Source organism: Alosa sapidissima, chromosome 9 (assembly GCF_018492685.1).
Source record: "Alosa sapidissima isolate fAloSap1 chromosome 9, fAloSap1.pri, whole genome shotgun sequence".
In the NCBI taxonomy this organism is placed as follows: domain Eukaryota; kingdom Metazoa; phylum Chordata; class Actinopteri; order Clupeiformes; family Clupeidae; genus Alosa; species Alosa sapidissima.
The window spans coordinates 33,208,616-33,236,565 of NC_055965.1; the positions used below are offsets into that span (position 1 = coordinate 33,208,616).

Consider the following 27,950-nt stretch of genomic DNA (forward strand, 5'->3'; position numbering starts at 1 on the left):
TTCCAAGATGGCGTCGCCTCGGCGGCTTCAATTCCATAGAACACTGCTGAATGCAACCACACTGTCCAGTTCTATATATACAGTCTATGATTTAACCAACTGCCAAAATTCAGACTTAAATTCATCAAGTCAAGACTCTGTGTAACATTCCGCAGTAACCACGTAACCATAGCAACATCCATTCTGTTGATCTGTGGCCCTGGCAGTGGAGCAGGGCTTGTTACTATGGCAATAGTTCCAGCTTTGGCCCATAGACTGTATAAAGAACTGCAGGAACACCAGTCACACACTCCTGTTCATACACATGTGTAATGTATGTATGTATATTCAATTATATAATTACTGTTTTGATGAAACTAAACAAATGCTGATATTGCTTTCTTTATATTATGCTCTTTCCTTAAAATGAATGTGTGGATTATGAGAATGTTTTCAACAACAACAACAATATGATGTATTCTGTTCTCCCTAAAGTTTAGTTATTTGCTGAATTATCTTTGAAAAATTATTTGCTGATCTGAGGTGTCAGTGTTTTTATGTGTGTTTACATGCTTGTTTTTCTGACTTATATGAAATATGTAAATAAAATGTGTTTCTGACTTTTAAATGTCTAAATAAAGATTTTGAAAGGAGATTTAATGAACCTGTTGTCATTTTATTTGTTTCATTGTTTTTTATGCCATAACAAAAAAGAGTATGTGATTTTTATTTTGTGATTTTTTTTCCCCTTCAAACTTCCTTTTTCTGTAGTTGGACATGGCATGCATTGACCACCACGGCCATCTCTCCATTCAGTGCAACACTGTAACAGATTGGTGTATTGCAGTAGTTATAACTGTCAAAATAACACGTTCATGTTGATTAATTGATCATAGAAATATTAATGCGTAAAAAAAAAGCTGATTAATCACATTTTCAAAGTGACATTTTGACACAGTGCAGTCTGGCTATCAATGATTGAAGGAGGCAGACGTGACCCAGACGCTGACGGGAGCATCAATCTAGGCTATTATTTCTGCAGTAAGGAATTCCCGTTGCCGACCATGGGAGTTCGTCAAGTCTGAAATATCACCAGAGAATGTGTAATAGGTAGCCGTGCTCTGGTATCACCTCAATGCAACTAATCTGAGTAGAAACTCAGAAGTTCGCATCATGCTGAACGAACAATGCAACGCAATACGGAGGTAGGCTACGAGTTAGCACACTGATGACATGACATGGCCGCCGTCGCCATATTGTCGGTAGCCTATTGCCTCTACATTTCAATGTAGTTTTCATACATGACATTACCTAAGATAAAATACCAACTTCTAGCCTGTTAATTCTGCTGAAATACAGAACTACCCAGCTAGCCACCAAAACATCGTAGGCTACTGTCTTACCTATACATATTTGTTGCGGTAGCCTTATAAATCGCAAACTTCTAGCCTGTCAAATCCCTGACAGACTTATAGCCACCAAACATCGATGTAGGCCTACTGACTTACATACCGTTTTAACTTGCAAAACGTTTACACTGTCATTCTTTAAAATGTCATGGGCGTAGTGTGTCGTTCCCCCGATTTTTCCTACTGTTTAATTATGTCTTTTTCTACTCAACGCTCTATTTCTTATCCTGGACTGCCACCTACTGGTTAGAAAAGGCAACAACCTAGTAATTATGTGAATGAAAATCTACATGTTTGAATGACCAAAAAAGGACAAATAATTACCTTGGTGTTCGGGTACTGCACATGTAATTAACAGTGAGTGGAAACTTCAGTCATTTCTTGTAATACTATGATGTCTCGCTACCTTTATCGGCTTCCAATCCCATATGCATTTCTAAAATACATCATATCTAATGTCAGATAATATACTCTGTATATTATGTCAGATATATGTATATTATATGTATATTACTCTGTATATTATGTCAGATAATATACAAACTGTAAAATTTAGCTTGTCCATACATTTGGAAATTCATTATCACCATAATGTGAAAAAAATCAATTCCAGAAAACAGTGGACATGTTTATAAGTGTGTAAAGTGTTTTACAATGTGTGTTGCATCTTGTATCCATTAATAGAAATTGTTGCATCTTGTCAAGATATTCATTAAGAGAAATGTGGAAAAACTTTTACTCAAAGTTGGGAGCTGAATTACCATAGTCACACTAAACCTCATAAATATATCAAAGTTGGGAGCTGAATTACCATATGCTTAGTCACACTAAACCTCATAAATATATAGAATGTGGGAGCTGAATATGCTTAGTCACACTAAACTTCTTAAATGTATCGAATGTGGGAAAGGGTTTTCAGAAATCTCAAAACTCAAAATCCATGCTTGTACACACTGGAGAGAGGTCTTATAAACGTGCTCAGTGTGGAAAACTTTTTTCACATAGATCAGCTCTGGTATCCCATAGGATGACACACCCTGGAGAGATGCCTCATAAATGTGCCCAGTGTGGAAAAGGATTTTATATGATTTCATATCTTAAATCCCATATGTTGATACACTCAAGGGAAGCCTCATAAATGTGCCCGGTGTGGAAAAGGATTTTATATGTGTGGGCGACTCAAAGCTTTGGTCGCCGAGAGGCTGTGTAGGGGAGATTAACTTGCCCGACGCGCGCTGTCCAATAATTTCCAGTAGCTTCCAAGAAAGTTAAGTTCCTTTTATTGTAGTAAAATCGTCATCTTCAGAATATCCAACACAGTTCAATGTCTAGTATCAATTCAAACGTCAATAAATCCAGTAATAAAATCCACAAGTTTCATGTAGTCCACAACAGCAATAATTCCATTCAACAGCTTAATATGTCAAATGCGGTCAGCAAAAAGTAAGGCTTCCCCCATCACCCCCTCTCTGTTCATTCACAAAACACTTAGCAAGTGAGCAGGTGATATTATGATTCTTGCCGCCACCAACACCATGTGACCCAATTACCGTGAGTAACCACACAGGTGCACAACACAGACGTCATCTGACCCCAACAATATGATTTCATATCTTAAATCCCATACAGTATGTTGATACACTCTCAAGGGAAGCCTCATGAATGTGCCCAGTGTGGAAAAGCTTTTTCAAAAATGTCATCTCTTGAAAGTCATGCTTGTACACGCTGGAGCGAAGCCTCATAAATGTGCCCAGTGTAGGAAAGCTTTTTCAAAAAAAGTAATTTAATAAAAACACAGACGTGTGCACACTGCTAAAAAGCCTCATAAATGTGCCCAATGTGGGAAAGCTTTTTCAAAAAAAGTAATTTAATAAAAACACAGACGTGTGCACACTGCTAAGAAGCCTCATAAATGTGCCCAGTGTGGATTGCACTGTTCACTTATTTCAAAGCTTAACTCTCATACGGTCAGAATGCACAAACAAATACACAAATCTACTGTATTCCGTTTTGAACTTGTATTAACCCTTAAAGGAATACGGAATGTTAAAATGAACGTTCTAAAGAATATCTGGGTTCATTGAATTCAACATAGAATTTTAGAACCTTCAATTCTTGCGGAACTTAGAACGTTCAAAAACCTACACCTTTAAGGGTTAAATGCGGAGGGGACTGGCTTTGCATGCTAAAGCCGGAGCTCCAGAGTCGTTCCAACCCTCTGAAGGCCGTTACTAAATCCCACAAGCGGAAATATCAAGAAGGCTTTAGAAGGCAAAGCTCAAATAAATATGCCTTGGTTGAAGTACCCTAGGATGCCAGCTGATGAAGAAGGCCACCCGATAACAGGGTCTTCAGATCATTTTGCGTAAAGTGATGTCTTTCATCAAGCAAACAGCAAGGATGACAGGGATGTCCTAAGAAGAATAGAGCTTGTGCCTGAGTTTGCAAGTCGCATTAACAGCCAGTGTGTGGAGCTACTGTAGCAAATAATTACTTCTTATGACAACTCCATCTGCAGAAAAATATATACACCATCACACCATGTTGCAAAAAACAAGGCAATTCAGCCAGATTGTTGAGGCAAATGTGCCCATGCACCTTGACATGAATGGAAGGATCATGTTGGGTATGTTTTCTTATGGTTTGTCCTTATGGTTCATATTGTTAATGTTGTGTTACACACGTTATACATTTTCTGCAGCTCCTCCCTCAGAAGTGGTGATATAGCTACATCCTCTGCCTGCAGTGAAGCAGAGTGAGAGGCAGCAGGAGAGTGAATCAGCTGCTGTGATTGATGTTAGACTGGTGCTGTTTACATCATAACGTAAAGTAGGAGAGGCCGCACTATGCATGCACTTTTATTTGCAAATATATGCATAGTGCGGCCTCTCTCCTACTTTACTTTATGTATAACTATCCAGGCCAGCACTCTTAAAGTTTAAAAGTAGACACATTGAGTGAAGCCTGCTCCTATCCTCACTTACGCTGTTTACATCATGTCATATATGTTGGTTCTACTTCCTCTAGTGAGAGATCTCTGCTCACAGAGACTTTACAAGTATCCACAAAATAATGCCCAACAGCATGCTGGGGACAGGAGCTTCAGGACAGACAGAAACAACAGGTAAAGGTAACAGTCCTGGATAAGACCAAAAATCCAAGGAAACATCTGATATTAGTGAGTACCATGGTGTGACCTGCCAGTATGTTCTTTAGCATTGTATCAATTTCTCATTTTGTTAGCTATTTATGTATTACTTAAGTGTAATTCCAGCGAAAACGTGGAGACAGTATTTTTCTATCGATCAACCACTACAGAGCTTGGCCCAGCATGCCACAGCCCCAAATCGCAAACAGTGGAGTAGGGGGCGGTATGACAAACGCTTTCCAAATAGTACTTTTTTTAACCAGTATTGTTCAAAACAGCACCAAACCTTGTCAGTAGCTTGCTCAAGGTCCCTCCACATAAAATGAAGCACGAACAACCTAGTTAGCGAACCCGGAGTTTATCACAGAAGACTGTTAAGAACACTCACCAAACTGTCTCCCTACCAGAAGATTTGTTGCAGAAAACCGTGTGTACTTTGCTTGAGGTAGTTTGGAAAAATATAAGTTAGTAACAGACATAAAAACTTTGGAATACTTTGTAAACTTGAATAATTTCAAGACAGCAGCCCTATCCTCAGCACCGAAATGTCACGTGAGATCTCACACGTCTATTGCCGGAAGGGACTACAGGTAGTCTGGTGTTCAGAGTAGAGGAAGTAAAGCACATGCCTGCAACTTGAAGAAAGACAGGATGTTTTGTTTGTTGCAGAACTAGTGAGCGGAGCTGAGCGGTGCGTATATCCCACTCCTCGTTCAGAGGGCTGTCCACTCGGCCGCTCCTCGCTCAGGTGGCAGTTCACTTGGCCGCTCCTCCGCTCAAATTCACGTCAGGGCACTCCGCTCAATTTCGCTCCCCGCTCCACTTCAAAATCCTCCCGCTCCAGTGAAATCTCTCCACGCTCGCTCCAATTTAAAAGAGGGAGAAATAATCTACAAGCCGAATTGTCACCTTAGAAAACTTAAATTCCAAAGAACTAAGAGCAATGGCAATGTTACTCATAGGACATTTATTGTAAAAGATAATGCAAGCTTGGCAACATCAATACACATAAGCCTAAAACTAAAGGGATCAGTGGGAATAATTGCCTAAATCAGTGTTTTTTAAAGTGGGGGCCGCGAGGGGATGCCAGGGGGGCCTCAGCAAGTAGGAGGGAAAAATAAAAGCAAGAAATAAATACATTTGAAACATTTAAAATATACTATAAGGGTTGTTATACAGTTCCATTATAATAATATGACGCATATCTGAACATATTTCCCATAATAATGACTGGGCAGCCGTGGCCTACTGGTTAGCACTTTGGACTTGTAACTGGAGGGTTGCCGGTTCGAACCCCGACCAGTAGGAATGGCTGAAGTGCCCTTGAGCAAGGCACCTAACCCCTCACTGCTCCCCGAGTGCCGCTGTTGATGCAGGCAGCTCACTGTGCCGGGATTAGTGTGTGCTTCACCTCACTGTGTGCTGTGTGTGTTTCACTAATTCACGGATTGGGATAAATGCAGAGACCAAATTTCCCTCACAGGATCAAAAGAGTATATATACTTAGAATAATAGTAGAGTGATGGATCTCATATAGCAGAAAGCCCCACACTGATTACACACTGTATGCTCCATCGCAATATGGTTGTAGCTAAAATAATGATTAGGATTAGCTTAATGTATTTCTACATTTGCCGTAGTATTGTCGATGGGTTTAATTAATAAAACATCAAGGGGGTCCTTGGCCAGAGCCTAGTGGTATTTGGGGGGCCTTGTCGTGGAAAAGTTTGGGAACCCCTGGCCTAAATAATACAGGTTTAGCATCCAAGTTTTACTTGAGCCTACTTGATATGAAGCATATTCAAATTGCTCACATTTTTCTTTGCTATCCGTAGCACACTCATGTTTCCGCGAAATGTGGCCCAATGGCCTACCTTAGAACACCAGAGGATTACAATATATATATATATATATATATAATCCTGATATAAAAAGAGAGAATACTGAATGTCTGATATTTATGACAGCACACTTTATGCAGATTATAGGCCTACTATTTCTATTGCATCTCTACCTCTTAAATTCAGCTGTCTGGTTGAAGCCTGGAAATATTGTAAACAAAGTAGCATAGTTGGCTAGCTTATCATAGTCTACTGATTGGACTGTTCAGTTTCCCCATGTGTGTTTAAGTTTCAAGGTAATACTTGTTCTCCTTGGGACAGGCCCTTTTGGAAAACACTGGTATTGACAGGGTTCCCACTCTAGGTCAAATGTAAAATTCCATGACTTCCCTGACTAATTAATTTCCATGACTTACTATACTATTTACTAACGTATAGCATTCAAGAATATCTTACTTTTTAGAGTGAGAGATGAATAAATGGGCATTGAATAAACAAAGTTGGGATAGTCAAGGAAGCAGTAAAGCAAATTACCTGCACAAACAAAGTTCTGCGTGGAAATATTTCTATTCATGTACTGTTTTTCGGCAAGTAATTTTAAACTGCTACAACAAAATTCCCTAATATTCCATGACTTTGCCCCAAAAATGATCGAATTCCCTGACTTTCCATGTCTGGAATAGACTTTCCAAAATTCCATGATATTCCATAAATTCCATGAGCCTTGGGAACCCTGTATTGAGATGAATGCAAGGGTTTTAAACAAATATGTGCAGCATGCTAATGATGCTAAGCGGATTTAATAGTAATTTAGCTAGTTGTCTTCTATGCGTCCTTGCTTTCACGATTGTGAATGTTTTATTTGGATTATGTTGGCCGAGTCGCAAGGGAGAGGGAGGGAGAGGGAGAGGGAGGGAGAACGAGAGGGGCCAGGAGAGGGGGTTTACTTCTATATTGTTTTGTAAAGTTGAACACATTTTTGCTGCTGACCTCCACCACAGTCTGGCTCACTCAACAAGTGTGTGTGTGTGTGTGTGTGTGTGTGTGTGTCTCTATGTGTGTGTTGTAGTCTGGCTCACTCAACATGAGTGTGTGTGTGTGTGTGTGTGTGTGTGTGTGTTGTAGTCTGGCTCACTCAACACGAGTGTGAGTGTGTGTGTGTGTGTGTGTGTGTGCACTCAGCAGGTCTGATCGCGTGTAAGACGTTGCTGTTCATGTAGGAATTTGCTTAACACACTGGCAACCAAATTTGCTTGTTTTCATGATGAGATGTCCTGTATAGAAAATCAAAAAATGGTCGCACTCCAAAATCATTTCTTTTTGCTAATTTATTTTCACATTTAGGTCCTAAAGTAAGTGAGACACTTATCCTATTCTATTAGGAGAAAGCGCAAGGTAAATCTATAAAAGAAATATACTAAAAACAAAACCAACTAGATTTTTGTTTTTATCTTAATATAAGATTAATAACACTTGGTTAGTTGCAAAACTTGGTTTGGTATGTGATAAGTAGTTTTTGCAGTGTGGCTTTTTTATATTTATTTTTTATCTATATTTACCATATTTTTGAATAATTGAATAAAGCTTTTCCACACTGGACACATTTATGAGGCTTCTCCAGCGTGTACTAGCATATGGCGTTTAAGACTACATATTAGTGAAAAAGCTTTTCCACACTGGACACATGTATGAGGCTTCTCTCCAGTGTGAGTCAGCATATGAGTTTTAAGCTGAGAGAGGAGGACAAATGCTTTTCCACACTGGACACATTTATGAGGCCTCTCTCCAGTGTGTGTTAGTATATGGCATTTCAGAGCTGAAGAGTGAGCAAACGCCTTGCCACACTGATCGCATATATGACGCTTCTCTCCAGTGTGTGTTAGCATATGGGAATTTAAATGTGCAATTTGTGCAAAACCTTTCCCGCACTGGTCACATTGATGAGGCTTCTCTCCGGTGTGAAGAAGCATGTGGGATTTAAAAGTCGAAATGTGAGCGAACGCTTTGCAGCACCGAAGACATTCGTAGGGCCTTTCTCCCGTGTGTGTTAACATGTGGGATTTAAGATTAGAGGTTTGCGAAAACGCTTTGCCGCACCGGTCACATTTATGAGGCCTCTCTCCCGTGTGCACCCGCATGTGGGACCTGAGGTTCGACGCGTGCGAGAAAGATCTACCGCACTGGCCGCATTCGTAGGGCTTCTCGCCGGTGTGCGTCAGCATGTGCGCAGAGAGATTCGCGATCTGCGCAAACGCCTTGCCGCACTGGGCGCACTGGAGCGGCCTCTCCCCCGTGTGCGTCAGCATGTGGGTGGCGAGGGTGGAGCCGTGCGAGAACGCGCGCTCGCACCGCACGCACTTGTGCGGCTTCTCGCCGGTGTGCGTGTTCATGTGGGTGTTCAGATTCGACATTTGTGAGAAGGCTTTGCCACACTGGGCACACGTGTGAGGCTTCTCTCCCGTGTGTATTCGCATGTGGGATTTAAAATTGGAAATGTGTGAAAAGCCTTTTCCACAATGGTCACATTTGTGTGGCTTCTCTCCAGTGTGAATTAGCATGTGGGTTTTAAGAGCAGATATGTAAGTGAATTCTTTTCCACACTGAGTGCATTTATGAGGCTCTTTGCCAGGGTTCTGCTGTTCATTCATGCTGAGTGAGTGTGTTTTCTGGTGTTTCTTGAGTTCTTTCAGGGCTGTGAAACTCTTCCTGCAGACGGTGCAGTGGTGCATCCTTCCTTGGAGTCGCAGGTTGAGATGATCATCCTGTCCATGGATCTTCTGTTGTGTTCCATGTGGATATTCTGATGCACCTGTAAGAGTTACCATAGAGACAGAGAATTAGAATGAGGGAGTCGCAGGTTGAGATGATCATTCTGTCCGTGGATCTTCTGTTGCAGGCAGTCTGGGTGTTCTGATACACCTGGAAGAGTTACCATAGAGACTTAGAATGACAGACAGACATTGTGTGTGTGTGTGTGTGTGTGTGTGAGTGAGTGTCTGTGTCACTTGGACTCAATGTTTAGTAACTCGACTAGAACACTCACTATAACCTATAACAATAGATTAGATTAGATTCAACTATATTGTCATTTAGCAAAGTAGGCCTACAGGTACAGAGCCAATAAAATGCAGTTGACATCCAACCAGAAGTACAAAAGAAGCATTAAATACCAAAGTGCATTTATGTAGACAATAGAGATTATAGTTAGATAAATACCGGTTTTCCAGATGACATCTTTAGAACACTAAACATATCCGAGGTGTCAAATTTTGAGTTACTCCAGTCTAGATTTTTTGCCGTTAATCACTCTTATGATGTATTGCTATTGTCTATCCATAGTAAAGTGCATGTTTTGAAGTTAACTGATGGTCAAATAAACCAAAAATCCGATATTGTTTGCACCCCCATGTGGTCTGTGGCGTAAGTTTGTGTGAAAGAATACATACATCTAATAGGCTATATATATATATATATATATATATATGTATTGCACAGGTTTATGAGCAGGTTATGGAATATAAACAAATAAATATATTGTGCAGTTTTGGATGTTAGCAGTGCAAGGGCATTAAAGAATATGAATATGAATAATAGTTAAATCATATGAAGGGATCAGATGTTTTTTTGCGGCTCCAGATAGATTTTCGTTTATTAGTTAATGGTCAGAAAATGTAGCCTGGGCTTTCCCATGCTGCCTTGCGCACAATTTTATTCATGCTGCTAAGCAGCCTAGATTCCATGAACTTCGTTTTCACCTCAACAAAGGAACCAATCACAGAACGGAGGGGGGAGCAAGACTATGACGACACACCGAAACGGTTATGAGCTACGTACAGACTCATTTGATAGACATTCGTAGTGCCCAATAAACGGCTCTGGGCATTTGTAAAACACGTTTCAAATACGAGAAAATGAACGTGCGAGATGAGGTCTGACGCTAGCCAGGGTAGGCTATTGGACAAATTCCTATGTTGGTTGTTCAAGAATATCCTAGAGGAAAAAATATATAGGCTATTTGTGAAGATGCTGACTACATCTTCCCTGTTTTAGGACACTGTTTTTAATTCACTGCACTTTTTGCACATATTCCTGCCAGCGTGTTTGCTGAATAACTGTCTGCAGGTGTGGGTAATTCATTGTTAATGAGTTAATTGGGCCACACCCCTTTTGGTGCTTTTTAAAAGGGCCAGGGTGTTGGTGTGTGAGAGTCCAACTGATTGATGTGCAAGTTATTGTGTGTTGTACATTTTTAAACGTTTGATAATTAATTTAAAGAAAGAAAATGTTTTCTACCAAATAATATCCTGTTTTTTTAAAAAAAAAATTTTTTAAAGATGGTTGACTATTTTAAAAACCTTATATGACCAGTACGCTGAAGGAGATAGATGAAGCACACTAAAAAAGTGATGTTACTTACTTCCCAGAGGAAAATCAACGTCTTCATCTTGTTGCTCATCCTCTTCATTTTTCACATTAACCACCACTGTTTGTATTTCATGATTAGAGCTTTGTGACTCCGTGAAGTCCGTTTCCGTTTTATAGAGCAGCTCTACTGAGGGCTTCTCCTCGTCATCTTGACAAGTGATGTGACCATATTCATCATCTTCGTCTATGTCCTCTTCTTTTATTAGTACTTCAAGTACCTGCAACGCTTCATTACCGTCAGAGGTCACCGACAGTCCAAAACTCATATTAGCGGCGGAATCCAGAGCTCCCTTGAGCCTACAATCAAAGGGTAACAAGAGGAAAGCTAGGTTAAAGTATTTAAAGCTCATTTCTTTCTCAATCTAAAACAAACAAAACATAGCGAGGAGAGAAAACGACCACTTCTAATAGTCTACCATTTCGATTTGCGTGCCTCTATTGAAATAGGCGACACTTCAAATCACAGAATGCAACATTAACATACATTGCTAGATACAGCAATAATCCACGAGTAAAACGTTAGAGGTTTCCTGTCTTTCACTAGACAGATAGCCTACGTGCCATGCAAGTGCTGCAGTTGGAAGGCAAATGAGTAACGACTTTACAACCTAAACATACCTCAAATAGATGTTCTACTTGTCAAAAATATGCTCTTTCGAGGTTACTTCAAGGGATATTTCTCTCGCATATTCAAAACAAACTTTTTTTCTGATGGATGTCCAAATCTACTTCGGTACAATTTTATGGTGGATGGGAAACTAACATGATCAGCGTATGCCACCGTCTGGACTGGAGTACAATTGCATGAACATAGAACTCGCTCTCGCGCTCCTTGAAATAACATGACTTTTTAATGTTTAATGAGATATAGCATTTTTTTTTAACCAAACTCCTCATATATAGACCTATGTGTCGGCCTATTAGCGTATGTCCTGTTTATTAATATGCTTTAAAATTCAAAAGATACCAAAAGATGCCTATGTCCTGTTTCCATATGCCCCCCCCCCCCCCCCCCCCCCACACACACACACACATCCTTTTGCACACATTTCCAAATGTAGGCTAACCCCTTATTAATTTGCAATGAATGGCAAAAGACGTGGGAATAGTTTATCAGTTTATGACATGAATGATAACAGTTAGTGGATAACAATACAGTATGCGCTTGTTCTAATCCTCCCAACTGTGTAATATGTAGCCTATGACCATTAGAGGCTTATACCATATAATGTGCAATATGTATGACCATTATAGGCTTATACCTTATATAATGTGTAACATGTTTGACAGTTAGATGCTTATACAAAACAACTCAAAATGGTGCTCAGTACAGCTGCTCTGATACACATGTTATGCTTCATTTTTTAAGAAATGTAATTCAATATTTTATTTCAGTCTCATCTTTGCATACATCTGATTTGTACATTTTAATGGCTGCAAGGCCACATGTGTGATAACATCAACTTGCTTTCCCATCCAAACTATTTAGTCTGAGCTCTCAGTGTAGCATTGGCGCCTTCTGGTGGTCAATAAATAACAGAACGTGCACTGAAAGGAGACTAGCAGCTGTTACTCTATAGGAGTTAATTGAATGTAATACATTTAAAATGGACACTGATCAACTGTCTCTTCAAGAATAGTTCAGACACAATGGACACTGATCAAGTGGTTTCTTGGTGTTTTATGTCCCCAAAGCTGTCTTCAAGGCAGCGCTGCCTGGAAGGCGCTATGGTTAGGCATGGGTTAAGGTTAGGGTTAGGTTTAGGATAAGGTGCCTTTAAGTCGACGGTGGCAGCGCTGCCTGGAAGACAACGTCGGGGGCATAAAACACCATCAAGCGATCAAGTGTCTCTTCAAGAATACATTGGCATTGGGTCTTTACTACACAGGGGTCCAGGTGCTCACGAGGACCCCCCTCTCATCCCGATTCCACCCCATCATCTGTCACTGATTTTCAAACTATACGCATGGTCATCTTCATATTTTCATATTTCAATGTCAGTCATATTGTCAATCGTATTTCATTTTTTATCAAAACACAACTGCAAATGTAGGCTTTTGATGATGCTTGAAATGCACAAAAACATAATATATTAATATTTTTTAAAAATGGAGACATCTGTTTTGCAACTATACTCTTCATATCTAGCAGGTCATTGAAGACGGGACAGGAGAAACTGCTCCTGTTGTTATTGACCAGATTAAGGATCTGGCATACAGGTAGCCTACATGGTAAAGATGGAGTGAGTACGGTGTGGTGTTAAAACATGTCTGTCATTTATTGTATGTTGACAAGGAAGACAACAAATAACAAATTGTAGCTGTAAGTATGCTATCATCTTGTATCTACAATACAAAAACAAGATGTTACATTATAGCGCTTTTCTCAACACTCAAAGTGCTTCACATGGAAAGGGGGACCTCACTAACCACCACCAATAGACCTCTGAAGTTCACCTACAAAAAAGCTGCCATCTTTGATATCTGGTATCTGGCGATTTTTCCTATGGGAAAATAACATGGGGATTTTGAATTATCGCACCTGTTAAACTCTCGCGGGGATGAAAAAGTCTGAAATGCAGACTTTTTCCTGAACACACTTTTGTCCTCTGCCTTCGAGAGGATACTGTGATCTCCGGGACGTGAAGGCGGCACACTTAGATTTTTGTTACCCCTGAGCTAACTTGCAATGCAACTTGCCCTAGGTAGTTAGCTTCAATTAATAACCGGATCTCCTTATATGGGCAAAGATGGCCGTTTTGGTTATTTTTTGTAGGCGAACTTCAGAGGTCTATGTGTAGCACCCACCTGGGTGATGCACGACAGCCATTATGCACCAGAACGCTCACCACACACCAGCTTGAGGTGGAGAGTGAGGGAGTGAATGAGCCAATTACAGTCGGGGATGATTAGGGGGTCAGATTGAATCAGCCAATTACAGTGGAGGATGATTAGGGGGACAGATTGAATGAGCCAGGTTGGAAATTTAGTTGTATCTCAGTGTTGTGCTCAAAGTCACTTCGACAAAAGGCCAAACGAATGAACTAGCAACTTTAATTGGATTACGTTCACCTCCTATACAAACAAGATTCAATGGCGCTCAAAGTCACTTTGACACAATGGCCCTCATTTACAAAATGAACATACAACATACAGCAAGCATAGAACAGGTTCAGACTGACTAGTTTGAATTGTACAGTGAGATGGGACCAGTTGCTGATGTTATCAACTCCCTCATATTTGGAGCTATAGTATTTGGAGAGGTTCTGTTTTTGACTTGGTTACTTGGTTATTCTGTGGAGAACCAGTGGAGAACACACTTCTTCACACAATGTATTATATTCTACCGTGGAGAACACACTTCTCATGTTAACATGACAATGTATTATATTCTACAGTGGAGAACACACTTATCATGTTAAAATAACAATGTATTATATTCTACAGTGGAGAACACACTTATCATGTTAAAATAACAATGTATTATATTCTACAGTGGAGACACACGGTATTAGAAAACATAACGATTAACAAGAAAACCCCACTCAAATAACCCATAGAATCATCTGAATTCATTCATAAGTAAATATAATATTACATTGTAAAAACTCTCTCGCACACACACACACACAAATACCATCAAAGACAGAATGGAGGTAAACTCAAAACTCCTACACTTCTACCGGCTCTCTCCTGCCATCCCCATCCACATGTGTGTGTGTGTATTGGATCCCACTCTCACGTGTGTGTGTGTGTGTGTGTGTGTGTATTGGATCCCACTCTCAAGTCATGTGTCTCAACACTCAGTTTTTCCCCGATTCACTCCATCTGCAGTATAAAGGAATGAAGATGATTATCAATCAGTGTCCATGACAACCGTCTCCCAGTGAGCCAGACTGCAGGGGGACCCAGGGCTGTCTTCTGTAACAGCAGTCATAATAAACACAATCAGTGTCCATGACAACCGTCTCCCAGGGGGACAGACTGCAGGGGGACCCAGGGCTGTCTTCTGTAACAGCAGTCATAATAAACACAATCAGTGTCCATGACAACCGTCTCCCAGGGGGACAGACTGCAGGGGGACCCAGGGCTGTCTTCTGTAACAGCAGTCATAATAAACACATTCATCTGCACAGCGCTAATTAGGACATTTTAAACAACTAGAGAGAGATATATATAACATGAAGATAAAATACAGAGAGAGATATATAACATGAAGATAAAATACAGAGAAATAAAAGAAAGAAAGAAAGAGAAAGAGTGAAAAAATGAAAGATGAGAAGAGATGTCAGTCAGAAAAAAAGGAGGTTGGAGACAGAGAGGATGGGCAGGAAAAAGAGAAGAAAATGGGGATGAAAGAGAGATGGATGGACGAGTAAATTCAAAGGAACACAGAGCAAGCAGACAGAACAGAGAGCAAGCAGACAGAACAGAGAACAAGCAGACAGAATAGAGAGCAAGCAGACAGAATAGAGAGCAAGCAGACAGAATAGAGAGCAAGCAGACAGAATAGAGAGCAAGCAGACAGAATAGAGAGCAGACAGAATAGAGAGCAAGCAGACAGAATAGAGAGCAAGCAGACAGAATAGAGAGCAGACAGAATAGAGAGCAGACAGAATAGAGAGCAAGCAGACAGAATAGAGAGCAGACAGAATAGAGAGCAGACAGAATAGAGAGCAAGCAGACAGAATAGAGAGCAAGCAGACAGAACAGAGAGCAAGCAGACAGAATAGAGAGCAAGCAGACAGAATAGAGAGCAGACAGAATAGAGAGCAGACAGAATAGAGAGCAGACAGAATAGAGAGCAAGCAGACAGAATAGAGAGCAGACAGAATAGAGAGCAGACAGAATAGAGAGCAAGCAGACAGAATAGAGAGCAAGCAGACAGAATAGAGAGCAGACAGAATAGAGAGCAGACAGAATAGAGAGCAAGCAGACAGAATAGAGAGCGGTACGTTGGGCTCATGTTCTAAAGACCCGAGCGGTACGTTGGGCTCATGTTCTAAAGACCCGAGCGGTACGTTGGGCTCATGTTCTAAAGACCCGAGTGACATGTTTAGATTTGGTCTCACTGTAGTTCCTCTAGTTTATAGTGTGGGTCCTTCACCAGAGCAGAGAGCTGCTCTACAGCTGATTCACTAAGCAGGATATTCTGACTCAGGTCCAGCACTCCGAGACTTGAGGAATGTGAGGTCAGAGCAGAGGCCAGATAGGAACAGCTCTTCCCCACCAGATTACAGCCACCCAGTCTGGAACAGAGTTAAACATCTGAATATCAATATCCTCTACTCTCTCACACACACACACACACACTAGGGCTGGACTGGGACAAAAAATCGGCCCGGGCATTTTTGGCCCGAACGGCCCACTACAATCACACGCAATCCTGGCAGTACCCTGGCACCCTTAAATATGTGTATTGAACTAAGTGCCGGAGCACTGCAAGTGAATAAGACTGTACTAACTCGCTCTCTCTAACTCACTGGTAGTCCGAGTCTAGGCTACATAATCTCTATATTATAGTATAGGCCTAAATACAAGCACTTGTCAAAGAGAAGGCTCTGCTAAGAACCTAGTAGCCTCCTACCCTGCATGCACTTCATTTATCCATTTTGATGCGCTTAAAGCTTATGTTAGCGAGTTGTGCTGGAAGCTGGGGACATGTTTCTTCCCAGACATTCTGCAGAAAAGTGTGCTGAGCTCCTCTCAGAAAGAGGCTGTTTCCTGTGTACTGCTAGTGTGTGAGTGTGTGTGTGTGTGTGTGTGTGTGTGTGTGTGTGTTGGGCTGTTTCCTGTGTGCTGCTGGTGTGTGTGTGTGTGTGTGTGTGTGTGTGTTTTGTGCTCCCCTCAGGAAGAGGCTGTTTCTCGTGAGCTGCTGGAAGCTGGGGACATGCTCATGTTTCTTCCCAGGCATTCTGCAGACAAGACAGAGGTGGGTGTCTGTATGCTTGAACGCTCTATGGTCCCCCAATTGCTTCTGTAGGATAAAGGAGAGAAGATTATCATTAATCAGTCCACGACAACTGTCTCCAAGTGAGTCATACTGCGTGAGAGACAGAAGGCTCTAGAAGGTTTCTGACCTCACTACCAGCAGTTATAATACACATTCACACATTTGATACCTTGCAGCAGAAACAGGAAGTCCAACACCACTGATCACACAGCGTTTTAGGTAACCAAAAACGATAATTTCCACAAACGGGTGCCAAGGTGTATTTTTTGAAAACCCTGTTTACCTCGTGCTGTGTGACTACCAAAAATGGTGTTTTAGTGACGACATAGGCCTAGCCTGGGTTTTCCCATGCTGCCTTGCGTGCGATTTTATTCACGCTGATAGGCAGCCTGGATTCCATGGACTTCCTTTTCACCTCAACGTAGGAACCAATCACAGAACGGAGGGGGGACAGCAAGATGATGACGACACACCGAAGTGGTTATGAGCTCATGTATGAGCTATGTACAGACGCATTTGATAGACATTTGTAGCGCCCAATAAACGGCTCTGGGCATTCGTAAACCATGTTTCAAAAATACGAGAAAATTAACATGTTATTCCCAGACCCCATCTCGATGAGATGAGGTCTGACGTTAGCCAGGCTAACATAGGCCCACCCCTAACCTCTAAACCCAGCTGCCCTTGACTTGACACTCATTATACTGTAGTATTGCCTCGCAATACCAGTTGACATTACCTATCTACATTACATTACAAACTGGTGCTGCGCAGCGCTAATAACTTGGTGAACAGGGTTTTCCCGATGCTTTCTAGCTAGTCAGTGACTGTTGCAAGATAACTAGTCAGAAGTTATTAGGGAAGTGCAGTTTAAGTTTAGATTAATATGTGCCAGTGTCATTTATTTCTTTCACATGTCTTACAACATAACTAAATGCATTCATAGTCTAGTGAAGTCAGATATGAGCCTACAAGTCGCTTAGAAATCATGTTAAGCCTACATTAGATGCACTAAATGCGATTTGATGCAGGCAAAAAGTATTGACTGTTAGTAGGCCTAATGAAGGTAATTGCCATTATAGCAATATTACATGTAGCGACAGAATGGCCTAGAACTTGGGTAGGCCTACTAGCATTTAGTATGCACTTGTGGTGATGGCGAACAACTAATGTGAATCGCGGACTATAACCAAAGAAAGTAAAGGAACCTCTGTTCATCAAATAAAGGACTGGACTGCACCCTTCACAAACCATAAAAATTAACTTTATTAGTTTTACAGTTAAAAACTGAATTATGCTCAAGAATGCTTTACTCATGCGACTGCTTCGGAAAATGCATAGACTGTAGAAAATAGAGAATTCTAAATTCTATAAAATAGTGAATCATTAAGTATCTGCACCGCCATGGCGACATCTACTTGCATATGCACTACAGCGTTTTCACCTCCGTGCAAAGATTTTTTGGTTACACTTTACTTGACAGTATTGTCATAAAAGTGACATGACACTGTCATGAACGTGTCATAAACAAGTCATAAACGTTTATGACATAACGCTTCTGTTATTAAATGACATTTGTTGTCATAAATTAGGATTAGGGTTAGGGTTAGGATTAGGGTTAGGGTATCTATCTATCTATCTATCTATCTATCTATCTAAATACACTTGTTGAATTATTTTGAAAAATGTCTGGTTTGATGATTTAAGAGACACATTCACAAGTGGCTTATAAAAATGCATCCTTGTATTCGTGCGGTTTGCTGTTTATTGTGATATATGATGGATGAGTTAAAGTAGAAACATACAGAAGAAATAGACATAAGACAGAAAATAATGTTCTTTAGAATGACATGTTTAGATATGTACTCACTCTAGTCTCTCCAGTTTACAGTGTGGGTCCTCCACTAGAGCAGAGAACTGCTCTACAGCTGATTTACTAATCTCCTTATTGCCCTCCAGGATCAGCACTCTGAGATTTGAGGAGTGTGTGGACAAAGCAGAGGCCAGATAGGAACAGCTCATATCTGTCAGCTCACAATTCCATAACCTGAAACAAAGTTAAACATCTAAACATTAAAGGGAGACTTCACCCATTTGCATTAAGCTTTGTATCATTAGAAACCCAGTCATGTTTTTGAATGGTCATGCATCATTCCCTTATTTTCCCCTGAAACGGGAGAAATATGGATTTCAGTGTTGCAGTTCCTGCTTTCAATAATGTAAAAATCGTCATTTTGCATCATTGAAAGCAGGAAGTCCCATATCTTTGTCAAGGAGGTGAGACTACAAACACTCCTTCTTCATTTTCCAAGGGGGTGGGACCCACTCACGCTACACACCTATTATATATAGATCAGTGGGTGGGACTTCACTTTTGTAGAAACAAAAAGATATGACCGCCCTCTTTTTTTAAACAGGCTAGGCTCTCGCTTTGTGGAGAAAGCTGATAAGTAACAACGATGGCGGATGGTAATTTTGTAACTAATATGGCAAATGGAGATTCTGAAGATCTGGTGTGCGAATCCGATGCCTGTGACTACCTGGTGCTGAACAGTTGAGGATGATTGAGGAACTAGGAGGAAGCAAGACCTGCCTGTCAGTTAGTAGAAAGCCTGGACTGGCTTGAGCTGGGGCAGACTGGTGGTCCTCACGAAATCGGCTGAGGAAATGGCAGTACTATGTATTTGGATGTGCAGTGGCCTTACCCAGGTAAAAACAGAATAACATTTTGTACTAGAAACATTATATAATTGGAAACGTATTGTAATTGGAAATGTATTGTTCTAGCAATGTAAATAACAAAGTAATGAGTGCATATTTCCATAACTGCGAGATGCACTTCAATGAGAGTTCAGACATTCATCAAGATACGCAGCAATCTATCAGGCTACCATGTTGTCAATAATTGAAGTTGTGGGAAGTGTAGCCTATAGCTTAAACTTTATGTTTCTTTTGTCCTCCGTGCCTGTTTCATTTGTTTCATGCCTTCACCGCAGGATCCCTTGTGCGGTATTGGCCTCCTGCCCGCTGTGCATGCATCCAGTGACCTTCCTTATTAGTCCAGTCATTTTAAGCCAAAATAGGGGTCAAGGTTGAACAAATTGCAACACAAGCAAACTTAACTGATTTTGAATCCTCAATATGTCCTGCGTAAGGGGAAAAAAGCCCCGAAGAATCCCGATAGGGGAAAGTTTAGAAAAAGACCCAAATATACCCTATTCATGCGCCTATACAGTTTTTTTCTTACGTGAATAGGGGGAAAAATTAACCTTCACATATCACCATGAAAATTACTGAGTTGATTACTTGCATCAAGACAAACAAAAAATGTATTATAAGTTTTTTGAAATTGTTTGTTAACATGGGCAAACAGGGCATAATGTAATTACGTATAGTTAATTTGTATAAATACCACAACAGAGCTAATAGTCCAGGCAAAGGTCTGACCCAAAACTAATTGCAACAGAATTTATTTTCACATTTTTATATTTCAATTGGTGATCTTTACACCATAGTAAAAGACCATGAAAATCCAGTTGGTGGAAATATGTTAAAATGAGGGTTGTTTTATGCATTATTATTCAGCAAATACTGACAAAACTGTAATTAGAATGTTGTAGAATACACATTCTAAAGAATATCTGACCCCATCTAACTTAACATGGAATTTTAGAATCTTGCATTGTTGAGGAACATTCTTTTATTTTCAAAGAGTGAATTTCTTTGGCTTATTTCAGACTGGTTTGTTGCAAAATTGGTGTCTATTTTTACATTGTGGCCCTTTGAATCAATGGAAATGATTGTTGAATCTTTAAATAGAGCCAAGTGGGTTTTTGCATGTAAGTGTTCCACAATGTGTAATCTGTAAACACATAGTTAGGCATTTTTCAGCCTAGGAAAGTGGTTTTGGTGTTTACGTAATCTGATTTTAGAGATCACTGAAACATACAGTATATCACCCTAAAGTACCCTAAGTTTGCTTGTGTTGCAATTTGTTCAACCCTTTCTCCTAAAATGACTGGACTATATAGGTTATTGTGGCATTGTGTGCGTAGTAACTTTCCCAGTATGATGTAGGCTAGTATAGTTAACACAAACTTTGGGGTTTTAGGACTGCTGTCGGTCGCAGAACGTGGGCCTCATAACCCACCTTATCTGATCGGTATGTAATTTTAACTGTCTTCAAAATAATATGTAGCTTGCGTGGGTTTTAATTGTATCTTTTTTGTGTAGCAGAGCTTGGCGGTAACACAATGAGCGGCACCAACAAGGCTACTTTGGTCCGAACACAGCTGTTTTGTCTGCACCCAAGTTGTGTTGGTCGATCTTACATGTTTGTTATTTTTGTTTACTATGTTTGCATTCCACACGGGAGAAGAACTGTACACCGGACGCTCTCGTCCAGCGTTATGTCTGACAACGTGACCTTGAGCACCCTATGTGTTAAGTGTCAATGGAAACTGGTTTTGAACTGAATGTGTGTTTCCACTTGTGAATGGACATTAGGAGTACGCATGGCAAGCTAGTAGCATTAGGCCTTGCTGTATAAGATAAGTTGTCTCCCTACTAGTATTTGTGAGTGCATATATTGTGTATTGTGTGTAGGCCTATTAGGATTAGTGGCTCCTTTGATCTTTCTCTCTCTTGCTGGACAGGAGCTGCAGGCCAACTGGGGTGGCGGGCTATCAAGGTGGTGGCATCCCTTCACTTTTCCTGCTGTGGTGCATCTGAGTATTTGGTTTGACAGGCCTTGTAGGCCATTTGTGTCAGTGCCTTAGTGGCAAAGGTGGCTGTCTGGAGAGAACCCACTCCCTGTATGTTTTTAATGAATGTAAATAAAGACAGTTTATTTTTGGAAACACGCCTCTGGTTTTCCTGTGACCACGAACCCGTGTTGCCTGGTTGGGCTTCAGGTAACAAATAATAGTCCAATTCATTGAATATTCTGAGGGGCAGGGCCTCAGATGGCGTAGTCGACATGTCTCAGTAGAGCGCTAACCTACCACACTAGTGACAAAATATCAGCTGTGTTGTAGGCTACCATGTCACCCCTGCCTGTTTCATTTGTTTCAACCCACATTCGACTTCTGCTTTGTAACTCCTGAACAGTTTCGTTCAGAGTTGAAAATGCGACTGTATTTGACAGAGGGCAGATTTAGGTTGCTAGTGACAAAATATTAGCTGTCAGTGTTGTACGATGTCTGTAAATTACGTTTAATTAAAAACGGTTTCATTTGTGCCCCTGCATGAGTGTTCATAGGCCTACCTTGCAGGTGGCTCACACACACACACACACACACACACACAAACAGCACATTAGTTAAATGTCGGATGTTTATGTCAATTTGCGGGACACATCGCATGGAAATGTGTAATATGTGTGATTTTTGTGCAAACAAGTAGCCTAATGATGTGCTGGTAACGTTTGCAAAATAGCGATTTTTGAAAATTTCCATATGAAGAACAGGACCTTCAATATATGGCCATAAGATTGAGTGTAACTTATAAAACAATGATAGTTTTAATTTCAGAATCCTTATTAATGCCAAAATTTGTGCACTCTGTGCTTGTAGTTCGGTTAGGCTTCCTGGGGGAGTGGCTTGGTAGAGCAGCGAAGAGCGCTAAAAGGCAGGGGGTTATGGGAGTTGTTGGTTTTCACCGACATGAGCCAAAAACACATTTTTGCCTTTTTCTCGGTCAAGAAGGCACTGACTTCAATTATGACTCCACATTTCTGCTGCATAAATGACCCAAATTAAATACACATTCATCTTTCCAGCGGTGAAATGCTCCTTTAAATCACCAATCCTCTACTCACACACACACACACGACTCATCATACACAATCCCCCACACACTCCCTCTCAATTACAGGCACAAAGCGGAGGGATTTTCTGGACATGAGCAACCATTGTACTGTTTTCCTTGTGTGTTACACTATAAAAATAAGCAAGCCAAACTCTGTTTTCATGAGCCAAGATAACAAGCATCACAATTTAACTATGGCCAGATTGTCATGATAGAAAGAAACCCATGTCTACATAAAGGCTGCCATCACTTGGATGAGAACGATAAATAAGACTAGGTGGTACACCAAAAATACATTCAAAAGAAAAACGTTCAATCCCAGGGGCCTTCTCATTGCGATTGCATCTTGGGGACTGATATGCGTAGCCCTTTTAAGGGAAAATAAAATGCTTCACATGTTTTCAGACCTTGTTTTCATTGATCTGGACTTTGCCATATGTGATGGGACCTGGGATAACCCATCACATTGTGAAATTTCACCAAGTTATGATTCTGATACCATCTTAGTGTGGCAGATTGGAGGGCTAACTTTAGTAGCTGACTACGCCACCTAGGGTATTTGTCACCACTAGGAAATAATGGTCACCAATTCACACAAACCTTACCAATTGGCAACAGGTTCGGCACATGCAGGGCAGAGACGTGATTTTAGAAAACATATATTTATTATAAAAATAGAGCTACATGATTTGACATGACATAATAGACAGGACAGGGGCTTGGTCACTGGTGGAAAAGCAGAGAGAGAGAGAGAGAGAGAGAGAGAGAGAGAGAGAGATATCATGCACACACACAATTTGCACTGCACTGCAAACAAGCTATGGCACTTCCACACAACTCACACTTCAGACACACACTGGTTATTACATTACATTACATTACATTACATTACATTTGGCTGACGCTTTTTTAACCAAAGCGACTAACAACATGGTAAACAGTAAGTGTTAGAACAATTCTCACAATTTTAGGACAGTTTAAAAAAAACATTAGAGTACAGTAAGAATAAGTGCGTCGGTGAGTGCTGTTTTTAACAGTTACTTGTCAGTTTAAAACGGCTGGTGAGTGCTAGGATCAGTAAGACTTGTTGTAAGTGTTGCTATGAGAGTAGATGTTCTCTAAAGAGCTGGGTCTTCAGGAGTTTTTTGAAAGTGGAAAAGGATGTCCCTGCCCTTGTAGGAACTGGCAGTGTGTTCCACCAACGAGGAACAACAGATGAGAAAAGTTTGGATTGGCTTGAGCGTACCGGTGGTAGAGCTAGACGTCGTTCGTCAGAGGAGCGCAGCGGTCTGGAGGTAGTGTAAGTCTGTATGAGGGCATTCAAGTAGGTGGGAGCAGAACCGGAGACTACTTTGTAGGCAAGCGTTAGAGACTTGAATTTGATGCGGGCCGCCATAGGTAGCCAGTGTAGCTGGATGAGCAGCGGGGTAACATGTGCCCTTTTGGGTTGGTTGTAGACCAGGCGCGCCGCTGCGTTCTGGATCATCTGAAGTGGTTTCACTGCGCAGGCTGGGAGACCTGTCAGGAGGGCATTGCAGTAGTCGAGTCGTGAGATGACTATTGCCTGAACCAGAAGTTGGGTAGCATCTTGAGTCAAGTAAGTCCTGATTTTCCGTATGTTGTAGAGTGCGAAACGGCATGACCGGGCGACTGAGGCAACATGATCTGAGAAGTTTAGTTGGTTGTCGAGAACAACTCCTAGATTTCTTGCAGTCCTGGTCGGTGAAACAGACAGGGAGTCAAATTTGATGTTGATGTCGTGGTGTATGGTAGGTTTAGCTGGGATGACCAGCAGTTCAGTCTTTGAGAGGTTCAGCTGGAGGTGGTGTGCCTTCATCCATGTAGCTATGTCTGAGAGGCAATCCGAGATCCGTGCGAACGGATAATCTGTCCCAAGGAGGTGAGAAGCCGTGCGAACGGATAATCTGTCCCAAGGAGGTGGTGTAGATAGCAAAGAGGAGGGGGCCCAGCACTGAGCCCTGGGGGACCCCTGTGGTGAGATGGTGAGGTGCAGATAGCTGACCAAGCCATGATACGTTAAACGAGCGTCCTGTGAGGTAGGATTCAAACCAGGAGAGAGCAGAACCGGAGATTCCCATGTCAGCGAGTATAGAGAGAAGGATGCGGTGATTAACCGTGTCAAAGGCAGCCGATAAGTCAAGCAGAATGAGTACTGATGACTGAGCGGTCGCCCTGGCTTCTTTTAAGGCTTCTGTTACAGACAGCAGAGCCGTTTCGGTAGAGTGGCCGCTTTTGAACCCAGACTGATTTGGATCCAGAAGGTTGTTCTGTGAAAGGAAGTCAGAGACCTGTTTGGAGACTGCTCGTTCAATGCCTTTGGATAGGAAAGGCAGTAGTGAGACAGGGCGGTAGTTCTCGACTTGAGCAGGGTTGAGAGAAGCTTTCTTAAGTAACGGTGTTACCCGGGCCATTTTGAACGCTGTTGGAAATGTGCCGGAGGTTAGCGAGGCATTGATCACATGTGTGATAGCTGGAGTGATGGTCGGGCTGATGGACTGAAGTAGGCTCGTAGGTATAGGGTCCAGCGAGCATGTGGTAGGACGGCTGCATGTCAGGAGTCTGGACGCTTCACTCTCGGAGAGAGGCGTGAATGCTGAAAAAGATGTTCCAGCAGTCCCTAGAGGTTGTAGGAGTGCGGTATCGGAGTCAGATGCGTTGAGTGGGCATGTAGAGAATTGACTGCTGATTGCCGCCACTTTGTTTGTAAAAAATGAGGCGAGGGTATCTGCAGTAAGGCTGGATGGAGGAGGAGGCAGCTGAGGGTTGAGTAGCGATTTGAAGGTTGAAGGTCTTAGCAGCAGTGATGCTGGCTGAGAAGGAGGTCAGGAGTGTCTGGTAGTTTTTGAGGTCGTCAGCTAGTTTGGATTTGTGCCATTTCCTCTCCGCGGCTCGGAGTTTGGTGCGCTGCAATCGGAGGGTATCATTTAGCCATGGATGAGAATGTTTGGATCGAGCTGGCCTTGTGGTAAGAGGGCACAGCTCGTCTAGACACGAGGTCAGTGTGGAGCAGAGAGAGTCAGTGGTTTCATTAACCTCCAGAGAGGAGAAGGTGTTGAGTGGAGGTAGACCGGAGGCAACCACAGAGGAGAAGTGCGTTGGAGACAGGTTCCGGATGTTGCGGCGGAACGTGACCATCGGCTGAGGAGCCGGAGGCTGTTCTGTCAGGCTGACGTTGAACTGGATGAAGAAGTGGTCAGAAAGATGGAGAGGCGTCACCATGAGGGTGTCTGTGCTGCAGTTCCGAGTGAAGATCAAGTCAAGCTCTTTGCCAGCTTTGTGAGTCGGTGGGCTTTGAACCAGTTCGAGGTCAAAGGAGTGGACCAGGGCCAAAAAGTCCGCTGAGCCTGGGGCATCTAAGTGGATGTTCATATCACCGAGAACAAGAAGCGGACAGTCATGCTCAGGGATGGAGGATAGCAGAGTGTCAAGTTCGTCAATAAAGTCGCCTAGTTGGCCTGGAGGGCGATAGATGACCAGCACGTAGAGTTTTGCTGGGGCGATCACTGTGATGGCATGGAATTCGAATGAGACATATTTGTTTGAAGGCAGTAGCGGGGTGAATTTCCATTTGTTGGAGATCAGCAGGCCCGTCCCGCCTCCTCGTGCATGCAGCGGTCCTCCTGTCTCACTAATAATGCATCAGCGTAGACCGCCCTCTGACGTTCGCACAGCTTAGATTGTTCAAAAGGGTGTTAATTACTGTCAACTGAAAGTCCGCTCGCTTACACCGACCGAAACTCACAGTTTCTGGTTATGCAGAACAGCGATGAGCTGGCGCCACTTGCTTGTATAGCAGCTCATCAAAAAGCTAACCAGTCAAACTAGTAGCCTGACGAGCCAGACCCACATTAAAATGTAGGGTCTGGGCACTCACCGTTCGCAGTGCTCAGTCCGAGGGGCGGGATAATCAGTTGTCTTTCAAATTCCCTCTGCACGCAATAGGACAGCGGCAGCGCTGTGAGTCCCATGCGTTTCCCACCAGCGGAGCTAGTTGGCTAGTTCAAACGTTTGCCAACTTAATAAAAGCTTAACTCGTGTCACACTGTTCGCCAGCAGCAACATCCATCTTAATTGTTTTCAAGTAGCAGGGAATTCAAGCCAAACCGTTGCAACTCTGCCATCAATCATTATGTTAAGCCCACCTAACGACTCTATACACAATTTCATTGGCCTGATTAAGTTTCGATTTCTGGAGCTCACAAGCCAACGGAGAGTTGCTAGACTAGCCCTGGGGCTAGGGGCGCGTCTAGATTTCTAGGCTACCAAACTAGTGCATTTCACCGACAACACCATGATCTGGTCCCTGGAAGAGGAAAAGGCAGGAGCCCTATCAAGAGAAACGCCTGCCTGCCATTATATCAGTGAAAGGCTAATGACTGGGCGGGGCTGTCAATCATGGCAATCAGTGAGAGACAGATAGCAGAGAGAAGAACCTGCTTACCCTGCTACACTAGCAACATTTATTTTGTAGGGCTTTTGCAGGGATGGTATACAGGATGTTGCTAGGAGACGACCTAGGATGCTTGCTAGGATGACCCCACCACACCCCAAAACACACACACACACACACACACACACACACTTTAGAGTCTACTATACTCTCTTTCTCTCACACACACAGCTAAAAATTTGATGCTACATGAAATGATACTTACACTAGTTTCTCCAGTTTGCAGTTTTGATGGCAAAGAGCGGAACATAAAAGTCCAGCAGGTCATTGGCCCTCAGGTCCAGCAGCCTGAGACTTGAGGGGTGTGAGCTAAGAGCTGAGGCCAGATAGGAACAGCTCTTATCTGTCAGATTACATTGTATCAGCCTGAAATAGAGTTAAACACCTGAATCAATCAATCAATCAATTTATTGTTTATGGTGCAGTATCACCATGCAACATGGGTCTCAATACATTGTACAAACAAAATAAAAAATAGAAATAAGACAGACCATACAACCAACAAGTAAAATAAAATTAAATAATAATAACAGTAATAATAATAATAATAATAATAATAATAATAATAATAATAACATATCAAACAATAAAATAATGCAAGAAAAAAATATTGGAAATAAAAAAAAAACATTTCCAACTATTTTACACCTTGGTCTACATGGGTATTATGGCGGATTTGAGTCCAGACCAAAATATAAAAAAGACATGCTTTTTATCTATATTTAAAAAAGTCAACACTGCCATTCCAAAGTGCTGTCCCCTTGCCCGGATTTCTGGACCACGCAGCCTAGTGACCCACTACTTGCCCTATGACAATTCCTAATCCCTATGGACAATACATTCCCTAAACTGGACTATTTGAACTTTCTGACACTACATAGGATTCATGTACCATCATACTGGTTATGTAACCACC

The 27,950-nt window shown here is 41.8% G+C and overlaps 5 protein-coding genes and 1 long non-coding RNA gene across 5 annotated transcripts in view; 4 read left to right on the forward strand and 2 right to left on the reverse strand.

Moving 5' to 3' along the window:
• Positions 1-27,950, forward strand: part of LOC121718854 (zinc finger protein 665-like) — a 1,212,449-nt gene that overhangs the window by 496,142 nt on the left and 688,357 nt on the right.
• LOC121718796 (NACHT, LRR and PYD domains-containing protein 3-like) overlaps positions 1-27,950 on the forward strand; it is an 800,724-nt gene that overhangs the window by 443,721 nt on the left and 329,053 nt on the right. Inside the window, exon 17 of the mRNA XM_042103998.1 lies at positions 15,086-15,093. Within this exon, the coding sequence (XP_041959932.1) occupies positions 15,086-15,093 (8 nt within the window). The remainder of the gene's footprint in view (positions 1-15,085; positions 15,094-27,950) is intronic.
• LOC121718792 (protein NLRC5-like) overlaps positions 1-27,950 on the forward strand; it is a 787,595-nt gene that overhangs the window by 345,124 nt on the left and 414,521 nt on the right. The window lies entirely within an intron of this gene.
• LOC121718912 (gastrula zinc finger protein XlCGF57.1-like) lies at positions 7,473-11,527 on the reverse strand. The gene is made up of 3 exons (XM_042104346.1): positions 11,421-11,527; positions 10,795-11,099; positions 7,473-9,186 (listed from the first exon to the last, which is right to left on the reverse strand). Exons 2-3 carry the CDS (start codon positions 11,066-11,068, stop codon positions 7,982-7,984), a joined length of 1,479 nt encoding a protein of 492 aa, XP_041960280.1. The 5' UTR covers positions 11,069-11,099; positions 11,421-11,527; the 3' UTR covers positions 7,473-7,981.
• Positions 15,867-27,290, forward strand: LOC121719062. The gene is made up of 3 exons (XR_006034122.1): positions 15,867-16,049; positions 25,366-25,372; positions 27,245-27,290. It is a non-coding gene; the product is annotated as an uncharacterized LOC121719062 (long non-coding RNA).
• LOC121718816 (NACHT, LRR and PYD domains-containing protein 3-like) overlaps positions 15,937-27,950 on the reverse strand; it is a 95,767-nt gene continuing 83,753 nt past the window's right edge. The window contains exons 10-11 of the mRNA XM_042104092.1: positions 18,626-18,802; positions 15,937-16,779 (exon numbers count right to left, since the gene is read on the reverse strand). Coding sequence (XP_041960026.1) covers positions 16,650-16,779; positions 18,626-18,802 — 307 coding nt within the window. The 3' untranslated portion in view covers positions 15,937-16,649. The remainder of the gene's footprint in view (positions 16,780-18,625; positions 18,803-27,950) is intronic.